This window comes from Molossus molossus, unplaced genomic scaffold (genome assembly GCF_014108415.1).
Source record: "Molossus molossus isolate mMolMol1 unplaced genomic scaffold, mMolMol1.p scaffold_m16_p_4, whole genome shotgun sequence".
Lineage (NCBI taxonomy): Eukaryota > Metazoa > Chordata > Mammalia > Chiroptera > Molossidae > Molossus > Molossus molossus.
The window spans coordinates 43369466-43395302 of record NW_023425377.1 but is presented as its reverse complement, the minus strand read 5'-3'; the positions used below and the strand labels follow the sequence as shown (position 1 = coordinate 43395302).

At 38.0% G+C, this 25837-nt stretch overlaps 1 protein-coding gene across 9 annotated transcripts in view; it reads right to left on the bottom strand.

The window, feature by feature from the left end:
• The window catches only part of FNIP1 (folliculin interacting protein 1), a 131386-nt gene that overhangs the window by 29561 nt on the left and 75988 nt on the right, over positions 1-25837 (bottom strand). For 7 of the 9 annotated variants that reach the window (XM_036281949.1, XM_036281956.1, XM_036281955.1 and 4 more), the window contains 5 exons: positions 19160-19243; positions 17961-18032; positions 14784-14919; positions 7923-8124; positions 5683-5768 (listed from right to left, as the gene is read on the bottom strand). In XM_036281949.1, coding sequence (XP_036137842.1) covers positions 5683-5768; positions 7923-8124; positions 14784-14919; positions 17961-18032; positions 19160-19243 — 580 coding nt within the window. Of the gene's footprint in view, positions 1-5682; positions 5769-7922; positions 8125-14783; positions 14920-17960; positions 18033-19159; positions 19244-20982; positions 21016-25837 lie in introns of those variants that run through there. The other 2 variants (XM_036281958.1, XM_036281953.1) reach the window with 2 other exon arrangements.

Sequence of the window (25837 nt, the reverse complement as noted above, 5' to 3'; positions counted from 1 at the left end):
AGACTTTTTAGTAAAGTTCTGAAGGATGATAAGAACACTACAGATGGTATGCTCTATTTTAACTCAACCTTTTGAAATTTTCCTGGAATCAAAACAAGAAAGGAATATTAAACAATTATGATAGTGCTTTTCTGGCTATTTCGTTTATTTATGCAATAGCTAGTCTTATGACTTGCACTCTCTCCTGAAGGCTTCAAGGATACCTTTACAATGTCAGTTCTTTTCCTTTCACATTAGTATCTATTCAGTGAAGTCTTATACTCTTACCAGACTAAGCAACTCCTGCAAAGTTGGGCCTTAAGAAACTGTCTCTAGCTCTCTGATAACTCCACAAGTGCTAGTGCTCACCTGAGCATAATTCTCTAGCACCTAGAATTCAAAAAAGAAAAAGAATTCTCATACCTGAACAAGTTTCACTGAATTTTGACCCAATATGAACATGATATATTATAAAGGATGGAAGTGACAAATGCAGATTAATGAGTTCTTGATAGGACATAAAATCATTGCTAAGAACTTAAAAATAAATAAATGGAAAAGAAATAAAGGTATTTTACAGAGAAAAATGTGACTAGAATGTAAACTAGGGATATGTGAAAATGCCTTTTTAAAAAGTCTATTAAGGATGCCCAGATAGGATAGAAAACTGAGCATAAATGTGTAGCCCCTTTCAGTTCTGATGTCCAAATGAACACCACTTAAAAATTTGAGAACACAACACTACAAAAAACAGAATTGGAAAGAAACCTTAGTGAAAATTAAAATCATAGATTTAGCCCTGTCCAGGTGGCTCAGTTGGTTGGACCATGGTCCCGTCTGCCACAAAGGTTGCAGATTCAACTCGGATCAGGGCACACACAGGACACAACTGATCAATGTTTCTTTCTCCCTCTCCCTTTCTCTCTCTCTAAAAATCAAAAAACATATCCTCAAGTAAGGCTTGTAAAAAATAATTATAGGTTTAACAAAATTCTAGAAGATAAAACATAAATAAGAATGTTAATTGTCTGGCCAGTTGTTGAGCATCGACCCATGCACCAAGAGGTTACTGGTTCGATCCCCAGTCAGGGCATTTAAAAAAAACGAATGTTAATTGATGTAGTAGGGTAGAGGAAGATATGAGTTACAGTGCTCATACAGATGAGAATGTACAAATAGGAACTAATTTGTCCCACCAGAAAAAAGAAGAGGCTCCAGGATTCACAAATGCCTAGTAAAGTAGAGGAGAGTACCATGAAAAATAATAAAACTGTAAACTGGGAGACTATAATTCAAGGTCCATAATAGGTGGTGGACCCCTATCTCCACCCCATTTTCCCACAGAATGACTACAGATAAGACAGCAGACGTAACAATTGCCCAGCCCAGAGAACTGACTTCCCTGAAACCCTTCCTGACATGTGAAGATTTCACAGTACATAAACAGATATGCAGTAAATCTTATGGGGTTATAATTTCATTGGTAGGGAAATGATTAGGGAGAGAATGTCTAAATATGCTCCTTAAGGGAGTGTTAATAAAAAATGGTTGAGTAACACTGCCCTAAATTGAAGTTATCTAGTCTGTGCCTGATTTATGCAGAGTTCCCAATCTCTATTTTGGTGCTTCACTCTCAACTATAAAATTATCAAAAAACTGATATATAGGGAAAGCCCCCAAGGGGAGAGAGACGCAAACAGAAATACACACACACACACACACACACACACACACGACTACAGAGGACATATAAAATAATACATTCAGAAAAAAAAACATGAAAGAAAAAGAAACATAGAAGACAACCAAGAATTACCCGTTTCTAACAAAAAGAATCCAAGAGAGAAGAAATAGAGCAAAATAACATATCAAAGAAAGAATATTAACCAGAACTGAAAAGACAAGACAGTGCTAGAACTAAACTGAGAGGCTAAAAGACTGAGAGGAGGTATAAATTCATGCACAAACTAATATGCTCTAAAATTGATAAATCAAGATATAGCTGTATTAAATGTACTATTTAATAATATGGAGGTAGATAACGAAAGAAATAGTTAAGGGAATAAGAAAGGTTGGATAGGGTTCATTTATTTTTCATTATTAGACTTTTCAGTATACATCTTTTTGTTTCTTAACCATGTGAATATACTTTTTGATTAAAGAAACACTATATAAATGAATAACCTGATCTATTCATTTGCCATGGATTTCTTCAGCATATTAATTAGTGTCTACTACAAATCTGTGTGTCATGAGCCAAGGCCAGATCACTAACATTAGTATAGTGGTCCACTGAGAATATTAGCCTTAATGTTTTGGTGTTCAAGAATATGTACTATGATCTCAAAATGGGTCAGGTGCAAAGAAGGCAAAGAAATTAATTATGAGTAGTGCTTCTCACTATATACAACTCTATGTTGTCATCAATGATCTAGAAGTAATGGTGTTTTCTTCCCACTAATGACTATGTCCTACCTTTCAGTGGTAAGAAGGGTAAGTATTTTCAGTCATCTGATTCTTTGTTTTTCCTGGTCTGTCCTTAGAAAATGAAAGACTCCTTTAGTTGTAAGGGAACTGTGGCCATGATTCAGTATTCTTTGTTATGCTTAATTAAGTCTAGTTAAAAATCCAAGCTATGCTAACTAAAATGTACTTCCTGCTTCTCTAGGTTTCAAGATTTCTATATAGATGTGGATCACTTCTTTCCTCTTCTCAACTACCCAAAACGTAATGTTTCTCTGGTCTCAAATAATCACCTTGCTTAAAATGATCTAATCACTAATTTTTAATAACCACTTAGTTTTAAATTTAAGTATGATAGCCTCATTATTTGCAGTAATGTTCTAAAGTCATTATCAGTAATAAAGTTGACACTGAATTATTGAATACTCAATCACTGTTCCTTGGGGAAATACAGGGTTATGGTTACTGTGAGTCTCTGGTCACAACATTTTTGCCAACTCATCAATACATAATCGTGTTCTATGTGGGTTTCTATATATAAACTCTTTAAGATTTAATATACTCTTGATTCATTAACACTGAATTCACAGCCAACAGAACAGTGACTCATGCCTCAATGAAGCTTACCTAACACATGTATTTTTCTCTGTAAGGAGCCATCACAGCCTTCTTGCACTTAGGAACACTGGTCAGTATTTCAGCACTATGCTTGAGGGCCATTTTATTTATTTATTTTTTATTTTTTTATCCTCACCTGAGGACATTTTTCCATTTTTTTGTACAGATAGAGTGGGAGGGAGAGAGAAGAAGAGAGAGAGAGGGAAACATCGATGTGAAGGGACACATCGAGTGGCTGCCACCCGCACGACCAACCAGGGCCGGGGACAAACTGCAACCGAGGTACATGCCCTTAGCGGGAACCGAACCCGGGTCTCTCCGGACCACAGGCGGACGCTCTAACCACTGAGCCAAAGTGGCCAGGGCCATTTTCTACTTTTTGTTCAGACAGAGTGGGAGGGAGAGAGAGAGAGAGAGAGAGAAACATCGATGTGAAAGGGACACATCGAGTGGTCGCCACCCATCCAGGGTCGGGGACTAAATGCAACCAAGGTACACGCCCTTAGCAGGAACTGAACCCAGGTCTCTCTGGACCGCAGGTCGACGCTCTAACCACTGAGCCAAACCAGCCAGGGCTTGAGGGCCATTTTAAATAGCAAAATCACTAACAAAAATCATAAAATGCAAAAACAAACTGGTGCTATATAGATATCTAAAAGGACACTTGTTTAAAGAATGAGAGCTAAGAGCACTATCTTATTCGACCTCATCTGGTAATGTGTAAGGTCACTCAAATGTTCCACTGCTCTGTGCATGTCCACAATGATTGTAAAAACACTGTGAGTATATTTTGAGATTATAAATCTTAGCAAGTAGGTGAATTCACAAATACAGAATCTGTATTTAAGAGGATCAACTGTACATATTAAAGTACTTCTACAGATAGCCTTCTTTAAAAAACTGAGTTTATCAAGTATTTTTAAGATAGTGTAAGAATGCTTAACTGCCTTACATAGCCTTTAAGATTTCTACAGTGACTGAAGTAAAATAATCACACTACTACAAAAGGAAAGGTACACAATCATGATATACATTTTCAATGATTTTATAATTCATACATGTTGTAAATTCTAGGCAATCTTAAAATTCTAAGGCTAGGCCATTCATACTACCTTATTACCAGAGCAATTAACTCAAGAATGTAATCCAATTGTTTTAAATAAAAATACTCTTTATAACCTAAGAGCAAGATTAGTATTCTACTAGCAATGAGTTTTATGACAATATTTACTATTCCGATAACCTCAACTAGATCCACAATGACAGTGTTTCCTCAGAGCTCAAATAGGGACTCTTGGCCTTCTGCCACAAAGCTGCTGACTGCAGAATAGAAACTGTAATCCAATAATGTAAGTAACAGCTCCAAGGGCAAAGATTCATTACCTTATAATACTGCAAAATGTAAAACTCAGAAATAGTATTACAGGACTCTTTTAGGCAAATAAGCAAAAAGTCAATACTATGTCTCCAGTCTAAAGGAGGAAAGACTGAAAAGATGATGTAGACCTGAAATAATTCTCTCAGAGGGAGACAAACATCAGTTGTTTTGTGTGATTCTCAATATAAATTCGTATGCAGTGTTTGCTTGCCATAATGACAGCACAGTTACAACAGATGTTGCAGCTTTAGGCACAAACTTTGTTGTACGAGAAAATACTAGCAGAAGAGAAGCTCTTTGCTATGCCATATCTAGAGAAAAGATCATGCAATAGTTATTTGCAACCTCAAGTTCATATTCATTATATCCATGTGTCCTTGTATTCCATGTATCCAAGAACTATCATTGGTTATATCACAAAAACTATCACTGTCGCTGGTTATATAACACTTAAGTAGTCCCTATATCCAGCAGCCCAAGAAAGGACAAAGTGTAGTTCTGCTGGAATAAGGGTCTCTGCTGGTCATATTTGTTTGTCCAATGGTCCAATAGTAAAAATTCACACTACTGATGGCTCCCTAATGTGCCTCAATCCCACACACATTTAATACTTAATAACAAAGGAGCCACCCAGCTGGTGTGGCTCAGTGGACTGAGCATCGTCCCAGGGACAAAGAGCTAGCTCTCCGTTCAATTCCCGGTTGGGGCACATGCCCAAGATGTGGGCTAGATCGCCAGTAGGGGGCATGCAGAAGGCAGCTGATCGATATATCAGCGATGTTTCTATTTCTCTCTCTAAAATATCAATTAAAAAAAAAAAAAAAAAAAAAAACAGCCCTGGCCGGTTTGGCTCGGCGGTTAGAGCGTCGGCCTGCGGTCCAGAGAGACCCAGGTTTGGTTCCCGCTAAGGGTGCGTACTTCATTCGCAGTTTGTCCCCGGCCCTGGCTAGTCTGCCACTCGATGTGTCCCTTTCACATCGATGTTTCTCTCTCTCTCTCGCTCCCACTCTATCTGAACAAAAAGTGGAAAAATGTCCTTGGGTGAGGATAAAAAATAAATAAAAACAAAACACACATAAAAAAAAATAACATAGGAGTCAATAGCCTACTGAATTCCACCCTCATCTAACTATAGAACAAAGAAATTTAAAAAATTAAATTTTGTCAGAAATAAGAATACAAATAAATCTTTCTGTGTACACTGCAAAACAACTCTATATTGTGAAAAGGTGAAGAACATGTACCTGAATTCATTTAGGGCATCAACTATTCGATTATAAGCCAAACTCCTCTGACTGGCATCAGTTGATCTCCGGCTCATTTTCATAGCCTTGAAAGTAATCAAATAGTTAATTCTTATATTGATCATGGGCAAAATATGAAGAAAAGAAAGTGAAAGACAAAGTCACATATTTCCACAACACTCTACCATCTTTCTTATCTACAAAGATATAAAGAAGACACACACACTTACAGTGGCTTTCTTTTATGCACGTAGGACATTAATAACTATAATAAAATTCAAAACTTTCAAGTGTTAAACTCTTATTGTAACCACAGATTGTAACCACAGATTGTAACCACACAAAGAAACTGATGTTGACAATTTCTGGATAACATAAAACTACTCCCCCCCCCAACACCCCCAAATAGATATCAATTTTTCTTGCTATTCTATTTCCAATTTTTGAAGTATTATGTTTAAAAAGTCCTACACATCCTTTAAGATGCAGTCCAAATGAAACATCTTCCCAATAGGAAGTCACTTTTCTTTCCTATAAACTCTTAAAAAAAGCTTGGCTTGTTTTTCTTTCTAATTATCCTTCTGTAGTATCTTATAGTCACAATTTTCTTACATTATGTAAACTTATTATATACACTATCAGCAGCAACTGATCACTTGTACCTTCTTAAATCACTTTCTTTACTTGGATACCCCCCACTCCCCAATTACTCTCTCATTATTCCTCTTACTTAAATGCCAATCCTAAGTCTCCTCTCCTCAAATTTTAGCTGCTTAAATGTTCCACGAAACAGACTTAGGATCTCCACACTGCTCTTCCCTCTCTCCATTAATTTCATGGCTTTAAATATCATCTATACACTGATGATTGTCCAACCTGGATCTTTTGCCTAAACTCTAGACTTATAAAAACTACTTGGATGTACAGAAGGCATCTCAAACAAATCCCTGATCTTCATCTACCAAATCTGTTCCATTTGCAGTTTACCCATTTTAGTACTGGCAAGTCTATCCTTCTTACTGCTCAAATGAAAATTTTTATGTCAATCTCTATTGTTCTTTCTCTTACACCCCAATTCAGCCCATCAGCTAATCTCATTTGCTCTATTTTCAAAATACGTCCAGAATCCGACCACTTCTCATAATTCCACCACTAAATTGGTTTGAGTATATATCATCTGTCACCCAGATTATACCAACAGCCTCTTAACTGGTCCTACAACATCTGCCTTTGCTGGGAGAAATCTATTCTCCACCAGCTTTAAGAATGATCCTCATAAATACTGTCATTTCTCCACCCAAAACCGTCCAATGGTCTCCCATCTTTAAGAATAAATGCCAATGCTCTTATTATGGAACCCTATAAGGCCCTACATTACCTTGCCTTACTTTCAACCCAGCCACTTTGGCCTCGTTCCTGTTGCTCGAACATCAGGCTTACTCCTGACATAGGACCTTTACTTCTGTCTAGAACATAGTCCTCTCAGATAGTTGTAGCTCACTTCCTTCATATTTCTGGACCATATGTCATTTTATCAGGAGCCTTCCAGACTAGCCTATAAAAATTACCGCCCTGGCCAGTTTGGCTCAGCGGTTAGAGCGTCGGCCTGTGGATCAGAGAGACCCGGGTTCGGTTCCCGTTAAAAGCATGTACCTCAGTTGAAGTTTGTCCCCAGCCCCAGTTGGGGTCATGTGGGTGGCAGCCATTTGGTGTGTCTCTCTCGCATCAATGTTTCTCTCTCTTTTTCTCCCTCTCTCCCTCCAGCTCTGTCTGAAGATAAATGCAAAAATGTCCTCGGGTGAGGATAAAAAAAAGAAAATTACCAATCCTTCCATCCATTACTCCTTATAAATCTTTCTCTGTTTTATTTTTCTCCACAGTAATTATTCCCATCTAATAGCTTTTATCTTCATTTGTTTATTTGCTTTCCCGTGAGGTCAAGAGTGTTACTTTTTTCACATCTTATCTTTAGTTTCTAGAATTGTGCCTGCCACATTATGGGCCCTCAAAAATTTATTTATTGAATGAATGAATGAATGAATGAATGGCTTTAGATCTTTTATTAGGCAGTAAGTTCCTTAAAGAGTTGAGGTTTATTTTGCATCTCCCAGAACACTTTGCAGGGTACCTGCACAGTACCTGTTGTTAATTTTTGTGACAAATAAACACAGTGCTTAAACAGGAGAATAAGATTCAAAGAAAAATAAGGGATATAAACAAAGCAACATGACTATGCTTACCTGTTCTATTGCACTCTTTAATTTGTTCATGTGGCTTTCAAAGAGAGGAAAATGTGAAAAAAAGAATTCATTAAATTTGTTATTTTCATCTTCATCTTTGGATAATGAAAAGATTACCCCAATTGCAATCTTCTTTTTTCTCACAATTCCTGGAGTAGGGCCACAGCTTTCATCTGACAGATTAAAGCTTTCTTCTATAGACCTTAAAAACAAATTTTCGTATTAAAAAATATATAAAAATAATTAAGTTTGCAAGTCAATCTCCTTGCTAATTAAATGTAGGCAAGCTAAAGGCCTTTCACTGTTTCATCAAGTAAATCTAAAAATTCATATCAATTGCAAATCTCTTTCAGAAATCTACTGGCTAGTCCTTCAAGGTCAAATTTTTATAAGAAATTTTAATAGAGTCAGATTAGGAACACTTTTATTTCAATTAAAATTCACTAAAAAATAGATAATCCCAATTCATAATCAACCTAAATATGCCTGAATTTTAAGGTTTATAGATGAGTCTGATACAACCTCTTCACTGTTCTAGAATCTACTTGTCTCTTTTCTTTTTTTCTTCTTTACTGATTTTGGAGAGAGAGGAAAGGAGAGGGAGAGAGAGACAGAAACACTGATGAGAGAGAACATCAATTGGCCACCTCCTGCATGTCCCCCACTGGTGATTTGGCTCACAACCTGGGCATGTGCCATGACTGGGAATCGAATGGGCAACCTCTTGGTGCATGGGTCAATGCTCAATCACTGAGCCACACCGGCCAAGCTACTTGTCTCTTCTTTCGATTCCAGGAATAAAATAAACCACAAATGAAATAACGGCAGTGAGTAAAGAAGAAGCTTCATTATCTGTAGTGGTACTTAACATAGACTTAAAAACAAAACAAAACAAAAAAAACTTTCAAGAATGAATTAACTTGCCCAAATAGAAACAGGAATAAGTAAAATATCAAAACATGCAGTACATGAATCAAAGTCCTAACAGAAAAGTTAAAACTATAAACTCTTAGAAAAACACAGAGGGTCAAAAGCTTTGACAGACATGACAATGATTTATTGGATATGACACCAAAAGCACAGGCAACAACAACAAAAAAGAGATAAACTGAACTACATGAAAATTAGAAACTGTTGTACGTCAAAGGACACTATCAGCCCTGGCCACTGTGGGTCAGTTGGTTAAGTGTTGTCCTATGCACTAAAAGGCCACCAGTTTAGCCTGGCCGGTGTGGCTCAGTGGTTGAGCATCGATCCATACACCAAGAGGTCACTGGTTCAGTTAGCATTCAGGGCCCTGCCCAGGTTGTGGGCCCAATCCTCAGTGGGGAGGCACGCAGGAGGCGGCCAGTTTATGTTCTCTCTCATCAACGTTTCTATCTCTCCCTCTCCCTTCCTCTCTAAAAATCAATAAAGAAAAAAAAAAATTAAATGGTTACCAGTTTGATTCCAAGGTCGCAGGCTCAATCCCCAGTATGGGATGTGCAGGAGGCAAATAATTAACGCTTCTCTTTCACATCTATGTTTTTTTTCTCTCTCCCTCTCCTTTCCTCTCTCTCTTAAAAAAAAAAAAAAAAAAAAATCATCTTTTTTAAAAAAAAGAACACTATCAAAAGAATTAAAGGCAACCCATGGAATGGAAAAATATATTTGCAAAGCATTTGTCTGACAAGGGATTGATATCCATAATATATAAATAACTCCTAACTCAACAACAATAAAATAACCTGATTTAAAAATGGGCATAACACTTGAACAGACATTTCTCCAAAGACAGACCCATGGCCAATAAGCACATGAAAACATACTCAACACCACAAGCCATTACAGAAATTCAAATAATAAGATACCACCTCACACCTATTAGGATGGCTATGATAAAAACAACAATAACAAAAAGAAAGTAACAACTGGGAAAAACATGGAGAAATTTAAACTCTTCTGCACTTCTGGTGGAAATGGAAAATGGTATAGCCACGGCAGAAAACCGTATGGTAATTCTTCAAAAAGTTAAACATACAATTATTATATAATCCAGCAACTCCATTTCTGGGTATAGACCCAAAAGACTTGAAAAAAGGGACTCGAACTGGTATTTGTACACCCATGTTCATAACAGCAATATTCACAAAAACCAAAAGGTTAAAACAATCCAGTGTCCATCAAAAGATGAATACAAATTAACAAAATGTGATACACACAAACAATGGCCTGTTATTCAGCCATAAAACAGAATGAAATTTTAAATCACACTATAACATGGATAAACTTTAAAGACATGCTAAGTGAAATAAGTCAGACATAAAAGGACAAATATTATATGATTCAAATTCTAAGAGGTATCTATGACAGTCAAATTCATAGAGACAAAAAATAGAAGGGTGATTGCTGGGGGCTAAGAGGAGGAAGGAATGGGGATGATTATTGTTTAATGGGTACAGAGTTTCAATTTGGAGAGATAAGTTCTGGAATATTGCACAACAATGTGGAGGTACTTAATGGCACTGAACTATATACCTAATGATGGTTAAATGCTACATTTTATGTTATGCATACCTTACCAACATAAAAAACAATACAAAAGATTAATGAAACCAAGAGCTGGTTCTTTGAAAAAATAAACCAGATTGATGAATCTTTAGCCAGATTCATCAAGAAACAAAGAGAGCCCTGGCCGGTTTGGCTCAGCGGTTAGAGTGTCGGCCTGCGGTCCGGAGAGACCCGGGTTCGGTTCCCGCTAAGAGCACGTACTTCGGTTGCAGTTTGTCCCCGGCCCTGGTTGGTCGTGCGGGTGTCAGCCACTCAATGTGTCCCTTCACGACGATGTTTCTCTCTCTCTCTCCCTCCCACTCTATCTGTACAAAAAATGGAAAAATATCCTTGGGTGAGGATAAAAAAAAAAAAGAAACAAAGAGAGGACCCAAATAAATAAAAACAGGAACTAAAGAGGTGAAGAAACAACTGATACCACAGGAATACAAAAGATTGTAAGAAAATACTATGAATAACTATATGCCAACAAACTGGACAACCTGGATGAAGTGGACAAATTCCTAGAAACATACAATCTTCAAAAACTCAATCAGGAAGAATCAGAAAACCTGAATAGACCAAAAACAACTTAAGAAATTGAAGTAGTCCGGTTGGTATTGCTCAGTGGTTGAGCTTCGACCCATGCACCAAGAGCTCACTGGTTTGATTCCTAATCAGGGCACTTGCCCAGGTTGTGGGCCAAATCCCCAGTGGGGGGCATGGAGGCGGCAGCCGATCAATGTTCTCTCTCATCGATGTTTCTATCTCATTCTCCCTCTCCCTTACTCTCTCTAAAATCAATAAACAAAAAAAGATTAAAAAAAAAAAAATACCAAGGGCAGCCTGGCCACTGTGGCTCAGTGGACTGAGTGTCAGAGTGTCATCCAATGGACTGAGAGGTCGATTCCTGGTCAGGACACATTCCCGGGTTGTGGGCTCAATGCTAAGTAGGGCCCATGCAGGAGGCAGCTGATCAATGTGTCTCTTTTGTATCAATGTTTCTCTCTCTCTCTCTAAAAATCAATAAAAACATATTTTAAAATAAAATAGGGACTAAGTGTCAAGAAGGCGGCGTAGGTAAACGTGGTATCGCATCCTCCCACAACCACATCAAAGTTACAACTAAACTACAGAACAACCATCATTCAGAACCGCCTGAAATCAAACTGAATGGAAGTCCTACAACTACAGAATTAAAGAAGAAGCCGCATCGAGACTGGTAGGAGGGGCAGAGACGGATAGGCTGGTCACATACCCATGTGTGTTGGATAAAAATCAGGAGGACACCTCAGCTGGGAAGGTCCTCCCTGAGGACTGAGGGGTCCCCATCCTACACCAGATGCCCCGCTCAGGGTTCCAGTGCCAGAAAGAGAATCCGCATAACTTCTGGCTGGAAAAACCAGCGGGAACTGAGGCTCAGGGAGGCTGAGGCAAGTGGAGCCCCAGGCAGCTCCTCTTAAAGGGCCCACGCACGAACTTATTGGACTCACTACATCTAAGCTTGGAGGGGAGGCAGCTCGAGGGGCACCAGAGACATACAGGGAAGAACTGAGCTGTTTGGCACTGGAGCGATGGCTGGAGACGGGGCTTTCTCCGGAACAAATGTGCTGTCAGAGGCCTTTGTTCCTTTGGTGAACCCTTCCTTGGGACAGCAGACAACCACCATATCTGGGACTCTATCAAACTTGGCTCACACTGGTAGCCCCGCCCTGGTGATTCCCTGAGGCCCTGCCCCACCCAACTTTCAGGCCCAACCAAGCTGTTACCAGTTGCTTAACCATAGGATTGGCCTGTCTTGGATCCTGCTTCAGGTTTTCCTAAATTCTTTCAAACAAGCAGTATCTGGTCTCTGCTAGCCCCATAGCTCTCGTTAAGTAATACATAGAAACAAACACAGGGAGGCAGCCGAAATGAGGAGACAAAGAAACAGGTCCCAAATGAAAGAACAGAACAAAACCCCAATAAAAGAACTAAGCGAAAGGGAGATAAGCAACCTAACAGATACTGAGTTCAAAATACTGCTTATAAGGATGCTCAATGAACTTAGTGAGGGCCTCAAGAGCATTAAGAAAGGACCAGTCAGAAATGATGGATGCATAGTCAGAAATGAAGGAGGCATTAACTGAAATAAAGAATAAATGACACAGATTCAATAGTAGAGTACATAAATCCAAAAAGCAAACCATTGATTTGGATTATAAGGAAGCAAAAAACGCCCAATCAGAACAGCAAAAAGAAAAAAGAATCCAAAAAAATGAGGATAGTGGAAGGAGCCTCTGGGACAACTTCAAGCGTGCCTACATTCGCATCTTGTGGGTGCCAGAAGGAGAAGAGATAGAACAAGAAATTGAAAACCTGTTTGAAACAATAATGGCAGAAAACTTCCCTAACTTGGTGAAGGAAACAAACATACAAGTCCAGGAAACACAGAGAGTCCCAAACAAGGCCATCCCCAAGAGGCCCACACCAAGACACATCATCATCAAAATGCAAAAGGTTCAAGACAAAGAGAGAATCTGAAAAGCAGCAAGAGAAAAGCAGTTAGTTACCTACAAGGGAGTTCCCCTAAGGCTGTCAGCTGATTTCTCAAAAGAAACTTTGCAGGCTAGAAGGGAGTGGCAAGAAATATTCAGAGTGATGAAAAACAAGAACCTACAACCAAGATTACTCTATCCTTCAAGGCTGTCATTTAGAATCGATGGCCATATAGTTTCACAGACAAGAAAAAGTTAAAGGAGTTCATCACCACAAAACCGTTATTATATGAAATGATGAAGGGTCTTTTTGAAGTAAAAGATAAAATATATGAACAAACAAAATGGCAATGAATACATATCTATCAACAATGGAATCTATAAACAAAATGAAGAGGCAGAACAGAAACATTCTCATAGATACAGAGAACATTTTGTTGGTTGCCAGATGGGAGGGGGGTTGGGGGAATGGGTGAAAAAGGTGAAAGGATTAAGAAGTACAAATTCATTGCCAGACTGACAAACCTCAAAGGGGAAGGGGTTAGGGGATGGGAAGAAATAAACCAAAGAACTTATATGCATAAGCAATGGACACAGACAATACTGTGGGAAAAGGCAGGAGGGGGGCGGGAGTGGGGAGGAGAAGGTCAATGGGGGAAAAATGAGAACATCTATAATACATTCAACAATAAAGATTAAAACAATAAAAAAATAAAATAAAAATAGCCATTTATAAAAAATTTTAAAAAGAATACAAACCAAGAAGAACAAACAGGATTTAAAAAAAGAAAAAGTATTGGTGAAGATGTGGAATGGGAATGCCAACAGATGCAGCCACTATGGAAAACAATGTGGAGTTTTCTTAAAAATAATAAAAATGGCCCTGGCCAGTTTGGCTCAGCAGTTAGAGCATCAGCCTGCGGTTCAGAGACCAGGGTTCGGTTCCCGCTAAGGGTGCGTACCTCGGTTGCAGTTTGTCCCTGGCCCTGGTTGGTCGTGTGGGTGGCAGCCACTCGATGTGTCCCTTTAATGTCAATGTTTCTTTCTTTCTCTCTCTTCCTCTCTCCCTCCCACTCTATCTGTACAAAAAAATGAAAAAATGTCCTCAGGTGAGGATTAAATAAATAAATAAAATAATAAAAATGGAACTGCTATTTGATCTAATAATCCCACTTTTAGCAATATACACTAAGAATCCCAAAACACCAATCAAAATAAATATATATACCCCCATGTTCATAGCAGCATTATTTACAATGCTAAGATCTGGAAACAGCCCAAGTTCCCATCAGTAGATGAGTGGATAAAAAGGTTGTGGTACATTTACACAATGGAATACTCTGCAGCTCTAAAAAAGGATCTCTTACTCTTTGAGACAGCATGGAGGGACCTGGAGATTATTATGCTAAGTATAATAAGCCAGGTAGAGAAACACAAATATTACATGATCTCACTTATAAGGGAATCTAATGAACAAAATAAACCAACGAACAAAATAGATTCAGAGACATGGAAGCATGGAACAGACTGACAAATCTCAGAGGGAAGAGTAGAGTGGGGGCAGAAAAGATTAACCAAAGAAATTATATGCATATATACATTGTCCATGGACACAGACAATAGTGTGGTGAAGGCCTGTAGTTGGCAGGAGCTGGATAGAGGGGGACAATGAGGGGGTGGGGAGGGGGGACATCTGTAATATTCTCAACAATAAAGATAAATTAAAAAGAAAAAAAGTTTTAAGCTTCAAACTTAAAATACATAAAATGCAAGTTCAGTCTCTAAAAGAACCATACAAAATTGTGTTTAAGGAGCTATTCGGTCTTGTTTACGTAAATTGAAGGTTCCAACTTACCATCTAGGAAATACCCCATTCTCCAAACTTGTTGTTTGGCTGCGTCGCCAACGTCTCTGGTAGCTACTGGCACAACTTCGGGTAAGTGAGGAGTTCGGGGAGGGAAACGGTGTAATAAGCAAGCTGCTAAGAGATGCTGTCAAGTCAGAATAAGAACAAGTGTAATGTATAAGTCAATTATAACTAAGCATAAAGACAAATTTCTTTTTAACAAATTTAAGAGCAATGAGTCAAATTTTCCATTTTGCTTCTTGAGCCTCTAAAATTTATTAATAACATCATTGATGGAGCAAGGTCCCAGAGGATAAAAATCATATATAATAATGTGTTGGCAAGAGATCTGAGACAATCTCCCTTGACACTGTTATCCCCAGCACCACTCCAGAAGAAAATGCTACTTTGAAATACAGCATTATCTCTTTGGCATGAGACCGTTCCCTAGCTTAGTTGAACCTTTAAGTCCTTAATATTAAAGGATACATAATGTAATGCAATGTAATTTTAATTGATTTTAAGAACAAAAACTGTATTTGAAAATAAGTGTCTAAATGTCATTTAAAGATGTCACTTAAAAGTACTCGTGCATCAGCCCTGGCTGGTTTGGCTCAGCGGTTACAGCATCGGTCTGTGGTCCAGAGAGACCCAAGTTTGGTTTCTGCTAAGGGCACGTATCTTGGTTGCAGTTTGTCCCTGGCCCTGGTTGGTCGTGCAGGTGGCAGCCACTTGATGTGTCCCTTTCACGTCAATGTTTCTCTCTCTCTCTCTCTCTCTCTCTCCCCCTCCCACTCTGTCTGAACAAAAAATGGAAAAATGTCCTCAGGTGAGGATTAAAAACAAAAGTACTCGTGGACCACTTGTACATAGGTAGTCAAGTTTGTGAATGCTTGGCCACTTTTTTGTTTATTAATCCTCACCCGAGGGTATTTTTTCCATTGATTTTTGGAGAGAGAGGGAGAGAGAGAGAGAGGAACACTGATGTGAGAGAGATACATCAATTGGTTGTCTCCTGCAAAACCCCTACTAGGGCCGGAGACTGAACCTGCAACAAGGTATGTGCCCTTGACCAGGAATCAAACTTGCGACCCTTTAGTTTTTCTAACAACTGAACCACACTGGGTAGGGCACTTGGCCACTTTTAATAAGTCTCGACTATACCTACAAAGCTCCAAAAAAAAAAAGGTAAATCCTATAAACTGCTCTCTGAAGCATTCTAATGGTTGACAGACACATTCCAATAGAGTCCACTCTGATTATAATTGCTATAATCCTGTAACTGTGGGGATTATTCTCTTCTTAAAACCCTTTTCTGCCATCTAAAAGCTCTGTTTCTTGCCTGGGGTGTAAAAAGCTACAACTCTTTATTTTTCCTTGGGCTAGGAAAGCTAGCCTTTCTTCTCACTGGATCTATAGAGGAAAAGACATTAAGAGCTTGCTTTTGTTTGGCAATCTTCATAATTATAACCACATACTGAAAATTTATAAAGTAATCTAAAATAGGAAGATATTATTATCATCTATGAAAAAGTACATGCCACATGATATATCATTTTGGATACCAGGACTGAAAACTAAGAGATTGACATTATAAAGATTTGTTCATCTGAATTCTCTGACAAATTCCATGAGAAAGGGGAGAGCTTTAATTACCATTCAAATATCTGAACCACCAATAAATTAATTCTAAATTCCTTTCTTGATAAGATCGTATTTTATCAATTATTATTGTAAAACTTTGTAGATTAAAATAAGACTGGGTATGTATAACAAATCTAGGTATGGTTTCAGTGAAAAATCAAATGTTACTCTAACTTTGGAAAAGCTATGTTTTACTAAATTCTGAAATTAAAAAGAACACTACTAGAAAAGAAAAATACACAATTTAAATGGCATATGTAAATTGAGTGGCTTGAAGAAGCCTTACAGATAAATCTAGCCAGGACCTTCAATTTATAGCTGAAGAAAATGAAGTATAGGAACATAAATTTATCACCTCCAAAATGTTGAATAAACTAATGAGAATTATATTCCAGCCACAGAGAAATAAATCTCTACATTATATAGAAGCAAAGGTATACAGAGAAACATACCCTAGATTAATTCCAAAGAACAAAAATAGTAAATTCAATTAGAAATGAAGAGTGAGATTTGAAAGATGCAGACTTTTCATGTTAGACTAGTGGTTCTCAACTCTAGCTGTCCATCAAAATTAGATGTTGAAGTTTTTCATGTTGTTTTGTTTTTCAAATATGGATGCCTAAGGCTTTTTCCAAGCTAAATCAGAGTCTTCAGGAGTAGCGTTCAGGTAATTGAAATTTTTTTAAAACTTCCTGTTATTCTAATGCAAACCTAGGGATTACAATATATGGTAAGTTTGGACTTCCCATCTATACTCAAAATTGAATTGTAATCAATTTGGATAGCAGGGCCATATAATGTGACAACACACATGGATAACCACAGTGAATATAGTTTCAATGAACAGACACTTTTCCTTTTAAATGGAAAGTCCTTCTTCTATGCCTTTGCCTGGATAATGCCTATTTATTTTTCAAGAAACAACTCAAGTATTATCCCTCTGTCCCTTGCCCAGGCTTTGAGGTTCTCTTTCTCTGAGTCTAACACAGAATGCATCACACAATGAACGATGACAAATGATTTTCCTGACTGTTTCTCAGTAGACTCTGCTCCTCAAAAATCTGGGCCTTTTTTGTTTTTTTCTTCTCTTCTCTTTTATCCCCAGCTTATTTCAACAAAAGTTTGTCAGGCAAATTTTGGGGAAAAAAAGTGTAACAGTAGTTCAAAATGCTTAAGACGTTCTGTGCAAGAAACAGTCTAACAATTTAAATTCGTTAGGAGCAAGCTGACACAAACAACTATGTTTTTTTCTACTATACTATGTAAGTAGTCTCTTGAGCAATACTCTTTTTTTTTGTACTGGCTAAGCTTAAGCCAGTGTGCATTCATCCAGGTCATGCTCCACCAGGCACATTTAGTCATACATATATGAAATATTTTAAATTTAAAACATTTCTCTCTGCTGTTCCTATAATTCTCTTGTTCTATCAATACTAACAAGCTATCTACATAAAATTGAAAGATAAAGGCAAAGATAAAAAAGAAAATCAATGTCAGCTAATAGTTATAAAAAACTGGATTAACACATAAACCTGGCATTACCAGAGCGTGCTATGCCACTGTCTCTGTCCTCATTCAGCTCTCTTCCAGGCATGTCCATTGGGTTGCTGTGAACTGTGAATCAAGACAAAATCGTCAGTTATAAAATATACTGCTATTCAGGTTGGCATTCTTCCGTTTAAACCTCAAACTCAATCATGCTCATCTTACTGCATTCCTTTATTTTTTCAATAGCATGGCATAAACCCAACACCAAGAGCTATTACTCAGTTGAACAAGCTTTGAGATCTAATGATTTGACATATAATATGAAAATAATCTGTAATATGTAAAGAAGCAAGGGTGACTAAAATAAGTATTTCAGAAGCATATTCAATGACATGGCAAGATATTCACAATATACTATTAAATTTTTAAAAAGGAAGCTACTGAACAGTAAGAATGATGATTGCTGGGGCTAAGTGATGGGCACATGATAGTTTATTATTCTGCCTGTACGTTTAAAAATTCCACATAATAAAAATGTTAAGAAAACTATATGAATGGTATAATCCCAATTATAGTTTTGTTTTTTTGTTTCTTTGGTTAACATATTTTTTCCTATTCACATTTCCCTAATTTTCTATAAAAAATGTGTTGTTCATATCTCATATTTGTAAGAAAAATAAATATTAATTAAAATAAGAAACTGAATACAACTTACTCATTACTGAAGCATGAAAACACTCTATAATGATATAAACAAATATACTCATATATGCCTTTTACAGAGCAATTATAACAGTGCTTGTTCATCTAAATCTTAGCTCCAAGAGAAATCAATCTAATAAAATAGTACAGAAATTTTACAATAAGATAGGATATTTTCTGCAACTGGTGAACTATGGTACAAAAGCTACTCAGCCAAGGAAACAAGATAGTGTCACAATAGAAATTCCAACTGGATAATATTTATACCAAAATTTGGTTTGAAATTCTAAAGTTAAAATCATTATTACATAATGACATAAGAAATGACAAACACTGGAATTTCATGAAAATGTCTTCTACTGAGAAAGTTTCTGGAAACTTCAAGAACATACTCAGTAGAAATAAATTAAGTTCTGGCACTTCCTAAGCAATGTTTTCTTAACCACATCCTCTCCAACTACATTTATTTACTGTCTTGTTTCCACAGCTTAACTAAGGATTCTAGCCACTGGGGCACACCAACTAGTCTACCCACACAGCACATCGCAAACCTGCAAAGAAAGAGGCACTCCTGATCAGGCGGAGCGGACCCTGTTCAGAGAATGCCCGCCTGGGGCTGCAGAACTGTGAAAGACCTACATGGCAAAAACGTAAAATACATTGAAAGAGAGCTGTTAGAGAAGCTGCAGTGCATCAGGAATAAAAGGCAAGCTAAAGAAGCACAAAAGCAGACCAACAGATATGAATGAAAACTTTTAAACTAAGTAAGAATAATTGTAGCTGGCTTCCTTTTTTTGAAACAGGATAGTTTCCCTCTGGTGATAGCAAACATAATTTCATGCCTATTTACTAATAAATTTGTATATAATACTAAAAATAAACTTCTACTACACAAGGCAAAATTATTTTAAATGTTCAACCCTTTGTAATATAAAACAATATTTTTTAAAACTTCTTGGGGTGACATTGGTTAATAAGATCATACAGGTTTCAAGTGTACATCTCTATGATACATGATCTGTACTGCACTGTGTGTCCACCACTCAACCTTTTGTTTTTGTACATGCCCCTAGCCACTAGGGCCTAGCGGGAACTGAACCCGGGACTCTCTGGTCTGCAGGCCGACACTCCAACCGCTGAGCCAAACTGACCAGGGCCAAACAATCTTGTTTTTTTTTAAGAGTCAGAAAAGCGCAGTAATGTTATCTATATAATTTGACATTTGCCAAATAAATTTATCTTTTAAAAAGTTAGTTTTAGCCCTGGCCCATTTGGCTCAGCGATTAGAGCATAGGCCCGTGGACCAAAGGGTGTGGGTTCAATTCCCAATCAAGAGCACATAACCTGGGTTGCAGGTTCAATACCCAGCCCTGGTCGGAGTTGTGGAGGAGGCAACCAATCAATGTCTCTCTCTCACATCGATGTTTCTCTCTCTCTCTCTCTCTCTCTCTCTCTCTCTCTCTCTCTCTCTCTCTCTCCGTCCCTCTCCCCCCTCCCTCCCACTCTATCTAAAACTCAATGAAAAAAATATCCTTGGATGAGGATTAAGTCAGTTTTAAAATGACAGTGTTCTCTTACAGTAGCAGTAAGGAGAAAACCACCCTAATGCTTAGCTGAGAAAAAAACACAACATACAACAAAGAACAAATATAGAAAAGGAATCTATTGACAAATAAGTATTAAAATAATTTTTTCTAACCTAGCGATAAGTTGCAACATAATGGAAGAAGCCAAACTTCCTAGGCCAGGGGTTAGCCACTAAGGAATCAGGTCACCAGTACAGCTTGTATGGGCCAGATTCCTGTCTGTTGAAGAAAAGTAGCTACTACAGACTTGACCAAAAGAAAATAACAGAATCTAAAAAACCCAAAAAGGGCCTAGCTGGTGTGGCTCAGTGGATTGAGCATCGTCCCATGAACTGAGAGGTCCCGGTTCGATTCCTGGTCAGGCTCAATCCCCAAAAGGGGCATGCAGGATGCAGCCGATTGATGTTTCTCTCTCACATCAACATTTCTCTCTCACATCGATATTTCTATTTTTTTCATTTATTTATTTTTAGAGAGAGCAGAAGTGAGAGGGAGAGAGAGATAGAAACATTGATGAGAGAAAACATCGACCTACCACCTCCTGTATGCCCCCTCCCCACTGGGGAGGTCCACAACCTGGGCAGGACCAGGAATCGAACCGGCAACCTGTTGGTGCATGGTTGACGCTCAACCACTGAGCCACACCGGCCACACTCACATCGATATTTCTATTTCTCCCTTTCTCTCTCTAAATAATCAATAAAAACAAACAAAAAAAAAAAACCACAAAAAACAAAGGAGACTCAAAAAGAGCGACACTATAGCCTAGAAGCAAACAGCTGGGTTACCTGTTAGTTACTCTTAATCAAGATAGCCTAAATAGCCATCTAGGAGGTTTACCTAGGATAGAATAGAGGACTTTCTGTCAAAATAAGTGACAAATGTATTTTTCAAATTGCTAATAGATATTTGGCCTGCAGACCGAAGAGTCATGGGTTCAATTCTGGTGGAGGGCATGTGCCTGAGTTGCAGGTTTCCCTGGCCCCAACCAGGGCTGTACAGGAGGCAACCAACTAACTGATGTCTCTCTCACGTAAATGTTTTTTTCTTTCTCTCCCCCCCTCCCTCCCTTCCACTCTCTCTAAAAAAAATAAAAATCAATGACAGAATGTCCTCAGGTGAGCATGAACAACAACAAAATAATAATAAATAAATAAAACATTAGAGATGAAATATTTACCAATGAGGAGTATCCTTCTGTACATTACATGAGTAATGTAATGGGGTTTTTTTAATCCTCACCAGAGTATATGTTCATTGATTTTAAAAAGAGGGAGAGACAATGATGTGAGAGAGAAACATCAATCAGTTGCCTCCCATATGCACCCCAACCAGGAATCAAACCACAACTGGGGATCAAGCCCACAACTTTTTGGTTCCCACTAACCGAACCACCCAATGTAATGCTTTAAAATTATTATACCTTCATTCGTTTTTGTTACAGTAGCTACTACTACAATAGAGTCTAAAAAACCCAAAAAGGGCCCAAAAAGACAGATAGATCTATCTCTATAATGAATATCTTCACTTGACTATTCCACCAATACTTCTAATCCAACATGCCTACATCTAAAATCATCAATTCCCAATTTCTTGTTTCTCCCAGTGAATGACACCAATACCCATGCAATTACACAGCCAGATGGCAAAGTGCCACACTTGACTCATTCTTCTATCTAATTACCAAGTCCTGTCCACTCTCTATTTCTCTAAATGAACCCCTCAATAACTCTATCCTCACCGACACAATCTTACTTTAGGTCCCCATTATCTGTCATTTAGATTATCACAAACAGCCTTGTAATACAGGTCTTTCTTTAATCTCACTGGCTTACTTGAATTCATTCCCATTGGAATTAAAATATTCTTATGCAGAGATAAATCTGAACTGAATACATTTCTACACAGACATACCTCGTTTCACTGCATTTCGCAGATATTGTGCTTTTTAAAAATTAAAGGTTTGTGGCAACCCTGTATCAAGCAAGTCGGTCAGCTTTTTCCAACAGCATTTGCTCACTTCTCGTCTCTGTCATATTTTAGTAATTCTCAAAATATTTCAAACTTTCTCATTATTGTTATATTTGTTATGGTGATCTGTGATCAGAGATCTTTGATGTTACTATTATAATTGTTTTGGGATACCATGAACCATACCCACATAAGATGACAAACTTAAATGATAAATGTTTGTGTTCTGACTGCTCCACCAACCAGTTGTTCCCCCATCTCTCTCCGTCTCCTCGGGCCTCCTTGAGACACAACAATATTGAAGTTAGGCAAATTAATAACCCTACAGAGGCCTCTAAGTGTTCAAGTGAAAGGAAGAGTCATATGTCTCTCATTTTAAACCAAAAGCTAGAAATGATTAAGGTGAGTGAGGAAACCTGTCGAAAGCCAAGACAGATTGAAAGTTAGGACTCTTGCACCAGTTATCCAAGTTGTGAATGGAAATGGAAAGTTCCTGAAGGAACTTAAAAGTGCTACTCCAGTGAACAAACACACAGATGATGAGTAAGCAAACCAAGCCCGGCTGGTGTGGCTCAGTGGTTGAGCATCAACCCATGCACCAAGAGGTCGCTGGTTCGATTGCTGGTCAGGGCACACGCCCAGGTTGTGGGCCAAATCCCCAGTGGGGGGCATGTAAGGAGGCGGCCAATTGATCTTCTCTCTCACTGATGTTTCTATCTCTCTCCCTCTCCCTTCCTCTCTCTAAAATCAATAAAGAAAAAGAAAGAAAGAAAGAGAGAGAGAGAGAGAGAGAAAACCTATTGTTGACAACAGAGAAAATTTTAGTGTTCTGGACAGAAGATCAAACCACCCACAACATTTCCTTAAACCAAAGCCTAATCCAGACCAAGGTCCTAACTCAATTCTAGGAAGGTTGAGAGGTGAGGACTCCGCAGAAGAAAATTTTGAAGCTACCAGAGGTTGTGTTCATGAGGTTTAAGGAAAGAAGGCATCTCCATAACAAAAAGTGCAAGGTGAAGCAGCAAGTGCTGATGTAGAACCTGCAGCAAGCTATCCAGATGATCTAGGTAAGATAAGTAATGAAGATGATTACATTAAGCAACAGATTTTCAATGTAGATGAAAACAACCTTATACTGGAAAAATATATCATCTAGGACTTTCATAGCTAGACAGAGCAGAAGTCAATGCCTGGCTTCAAAGCTTCAACAAACAGGATGACTTTCTTGGAAGATAATGCAGCTGGTGACCAAATTAAAGTCAATGCTCATTTGCCATTGCAAAAATCCTAGGCCCTTAAAAAGTATGCTAAATTTACTCTGCGAGTGTACTATAAATGGAACAACAAAGCCTGGATGACAGTACACCTACTTACAACCCGATTTACTGAATATTTTAAGCCCACTGTTGAGACCTACTGTTCAGGAAAAAATTCCTCTCAAAATATTACTGCTCACTGACAATGCAGTTGGGCACTCAGGAGCTCTAATGGAGAAGTCCAATAAGGTTAATGTTGTTTTCATGCCTGCTACCCAGTAACAATTCTGCAGCCCATGAATCATCAAGGAGTTATTTCAAATTTCAGGCCTTATTATTTAAGAAATACATTTCATAGGCTATAGTTGCCATGGATAATGATTCTTCTAATGGACCTGGACAAAGTAAATTAAAAACCTTCTGGAAAGGATTCGCCATTCTAGATGTCATTAAGAACATTCATGAATCATGGAAAAAGGTCAAAACAGCAACATTAACTATAGTTTGGAAGTTGACTCCAAAACTCATGGATGACTTTGGCAGGGTTCAAGACCTCAGTGGAGGAAGTAATTGCAGATATGGCAGAAACAGCAAGAGAACTGGAATTAGAGGTGGAACCTGAACCTGTGACTGAACTGCTGCAACCTCATGATAAAATTTTAACAGATGAGGAGCCATCAACATCAAGGCAACATCCTCCACCAGCAAAAACATGACGGTCAGCAACTTTTAGCAACAAAGTATTTTGAAATTAAGGTATGTACACTGCTTCTTTATACATAATGCTATTGCACATTTAACACACTACAGAATAGTGTAAACATAAATTTTATATGCACTGGGAAACCAAAAATTCATGTCACTTACTTTATTGAGATACTGCTTTATTGTGGTGGTTTGGAACCAAATCCACAATATCTATATCTCTGTATTCTGAAAACTCTGTGGTGGTCTTAAAAATGCATCACATAGATCTCTGGCTACAAGGACTGTAACTGAAAAAGTAAGCCAGTTACGGTATTCTGAAATCCAATGCCACATTTATGCAACTTCAGAAGTCCCTTTGGCTGCTCCTAGCCAATGACTGAACATAGCAGGTATAGTAAGGCAGGCCCATTTTGGCAAGAAGTGGGTCTATTCTGACAACAAACTTTGACTCAAAGACTTAACAATGGCCTTACCAAACCTTCCTTAAACTGTATGGCAGGCTGGACACTTCCACACAACTTTCTATTCTTCTTTTACTTAGGCTCAGACTTTTATCACATCCCAAGGGCTCTCTTAATCTTTTGCAGCTCCCTCCTCATTTTCTCTCATACAGTCATTTCCCCTAACAAAATCCTATGCTTAATCCTGTCTTAGCAACTGTTAAAAATCAGGTGGAAGACCCAAACTAACACACCCTCACTGGTACCTAGTGCTCAAAGACCAAGTCTAAATTCCTCAGTGTGGCCCACAGTGCCCTTTCATGATTTGGCTCTTGCTTACATCTTTTTTTTTTTTTTAGAGAGGAAAGAAGAGAGAGAGAGAGAGAGAGAGAGAGAAAGAGAGAGAGAGAGAGAGAGAGAGAAATATCATGTGAGAGAGGAACATTGATAGGTTGCCTTCTGCACGTCCCCCACTGGGGATCGAGCTCGAAACCCAGGCATGTGCCCTCCCTGGGGATTGAACCAGGACCTCTCAGTCCATGGGGCAATGCTTAATCCACTGAGCCACAACGGCTGGGCACTCACATCTTTCTTTTCACTCCCTTTACTCCTATTTTGTGTTCCATCGATAATGATTTATTCACATTCTTCCCATGCTCTATGATCCCTTGCCCCGTGTTCTATGCATATGCTATTGCTTTTACCAACAACGTTTCTTTCCCCAACTATCAGACTAATCCTTCAAGGAAGCCTGCTCTGACTGTCCCTAATTAAATTAGAGAATCCTCCTTATTTTTATCATACCATGCTCTTAATCCTATCCAAGAATTAACTACAGTATACTATAATTATTGAAATACTTGTCTAACTCCCACCAACTATAAATCCACTAAGGTAGAAACTGTGGTTTACTACTGTATTCAGGGCCTAGCAGAATGTTTGGCATATAATAGGTGCTTGATAAGTATTTGTTGATTAATTGGAAATTTAAAGAAAATAAGAAATAGTGCTCAAATATTCTTGATTCACAATAAGAAGGTACAAATAAAAGCTGTTCATAAAATCTCTACTCTGTTAAATAAATTTCTTATTCTATATTAAAAGAGAAGTATATCTAGCATTGATAGTGTAATTACCTTTATAAGTGATAATGAATTTGTATTAGTAAAATAAACAGCTTTTAATAAGCCCATTAAGCTTTGAAAAGTGTCAAACTACAAGGAAAAAAAGATTTAGTTATTTCCTTGTCACATCTCTGCTTTGTTAAA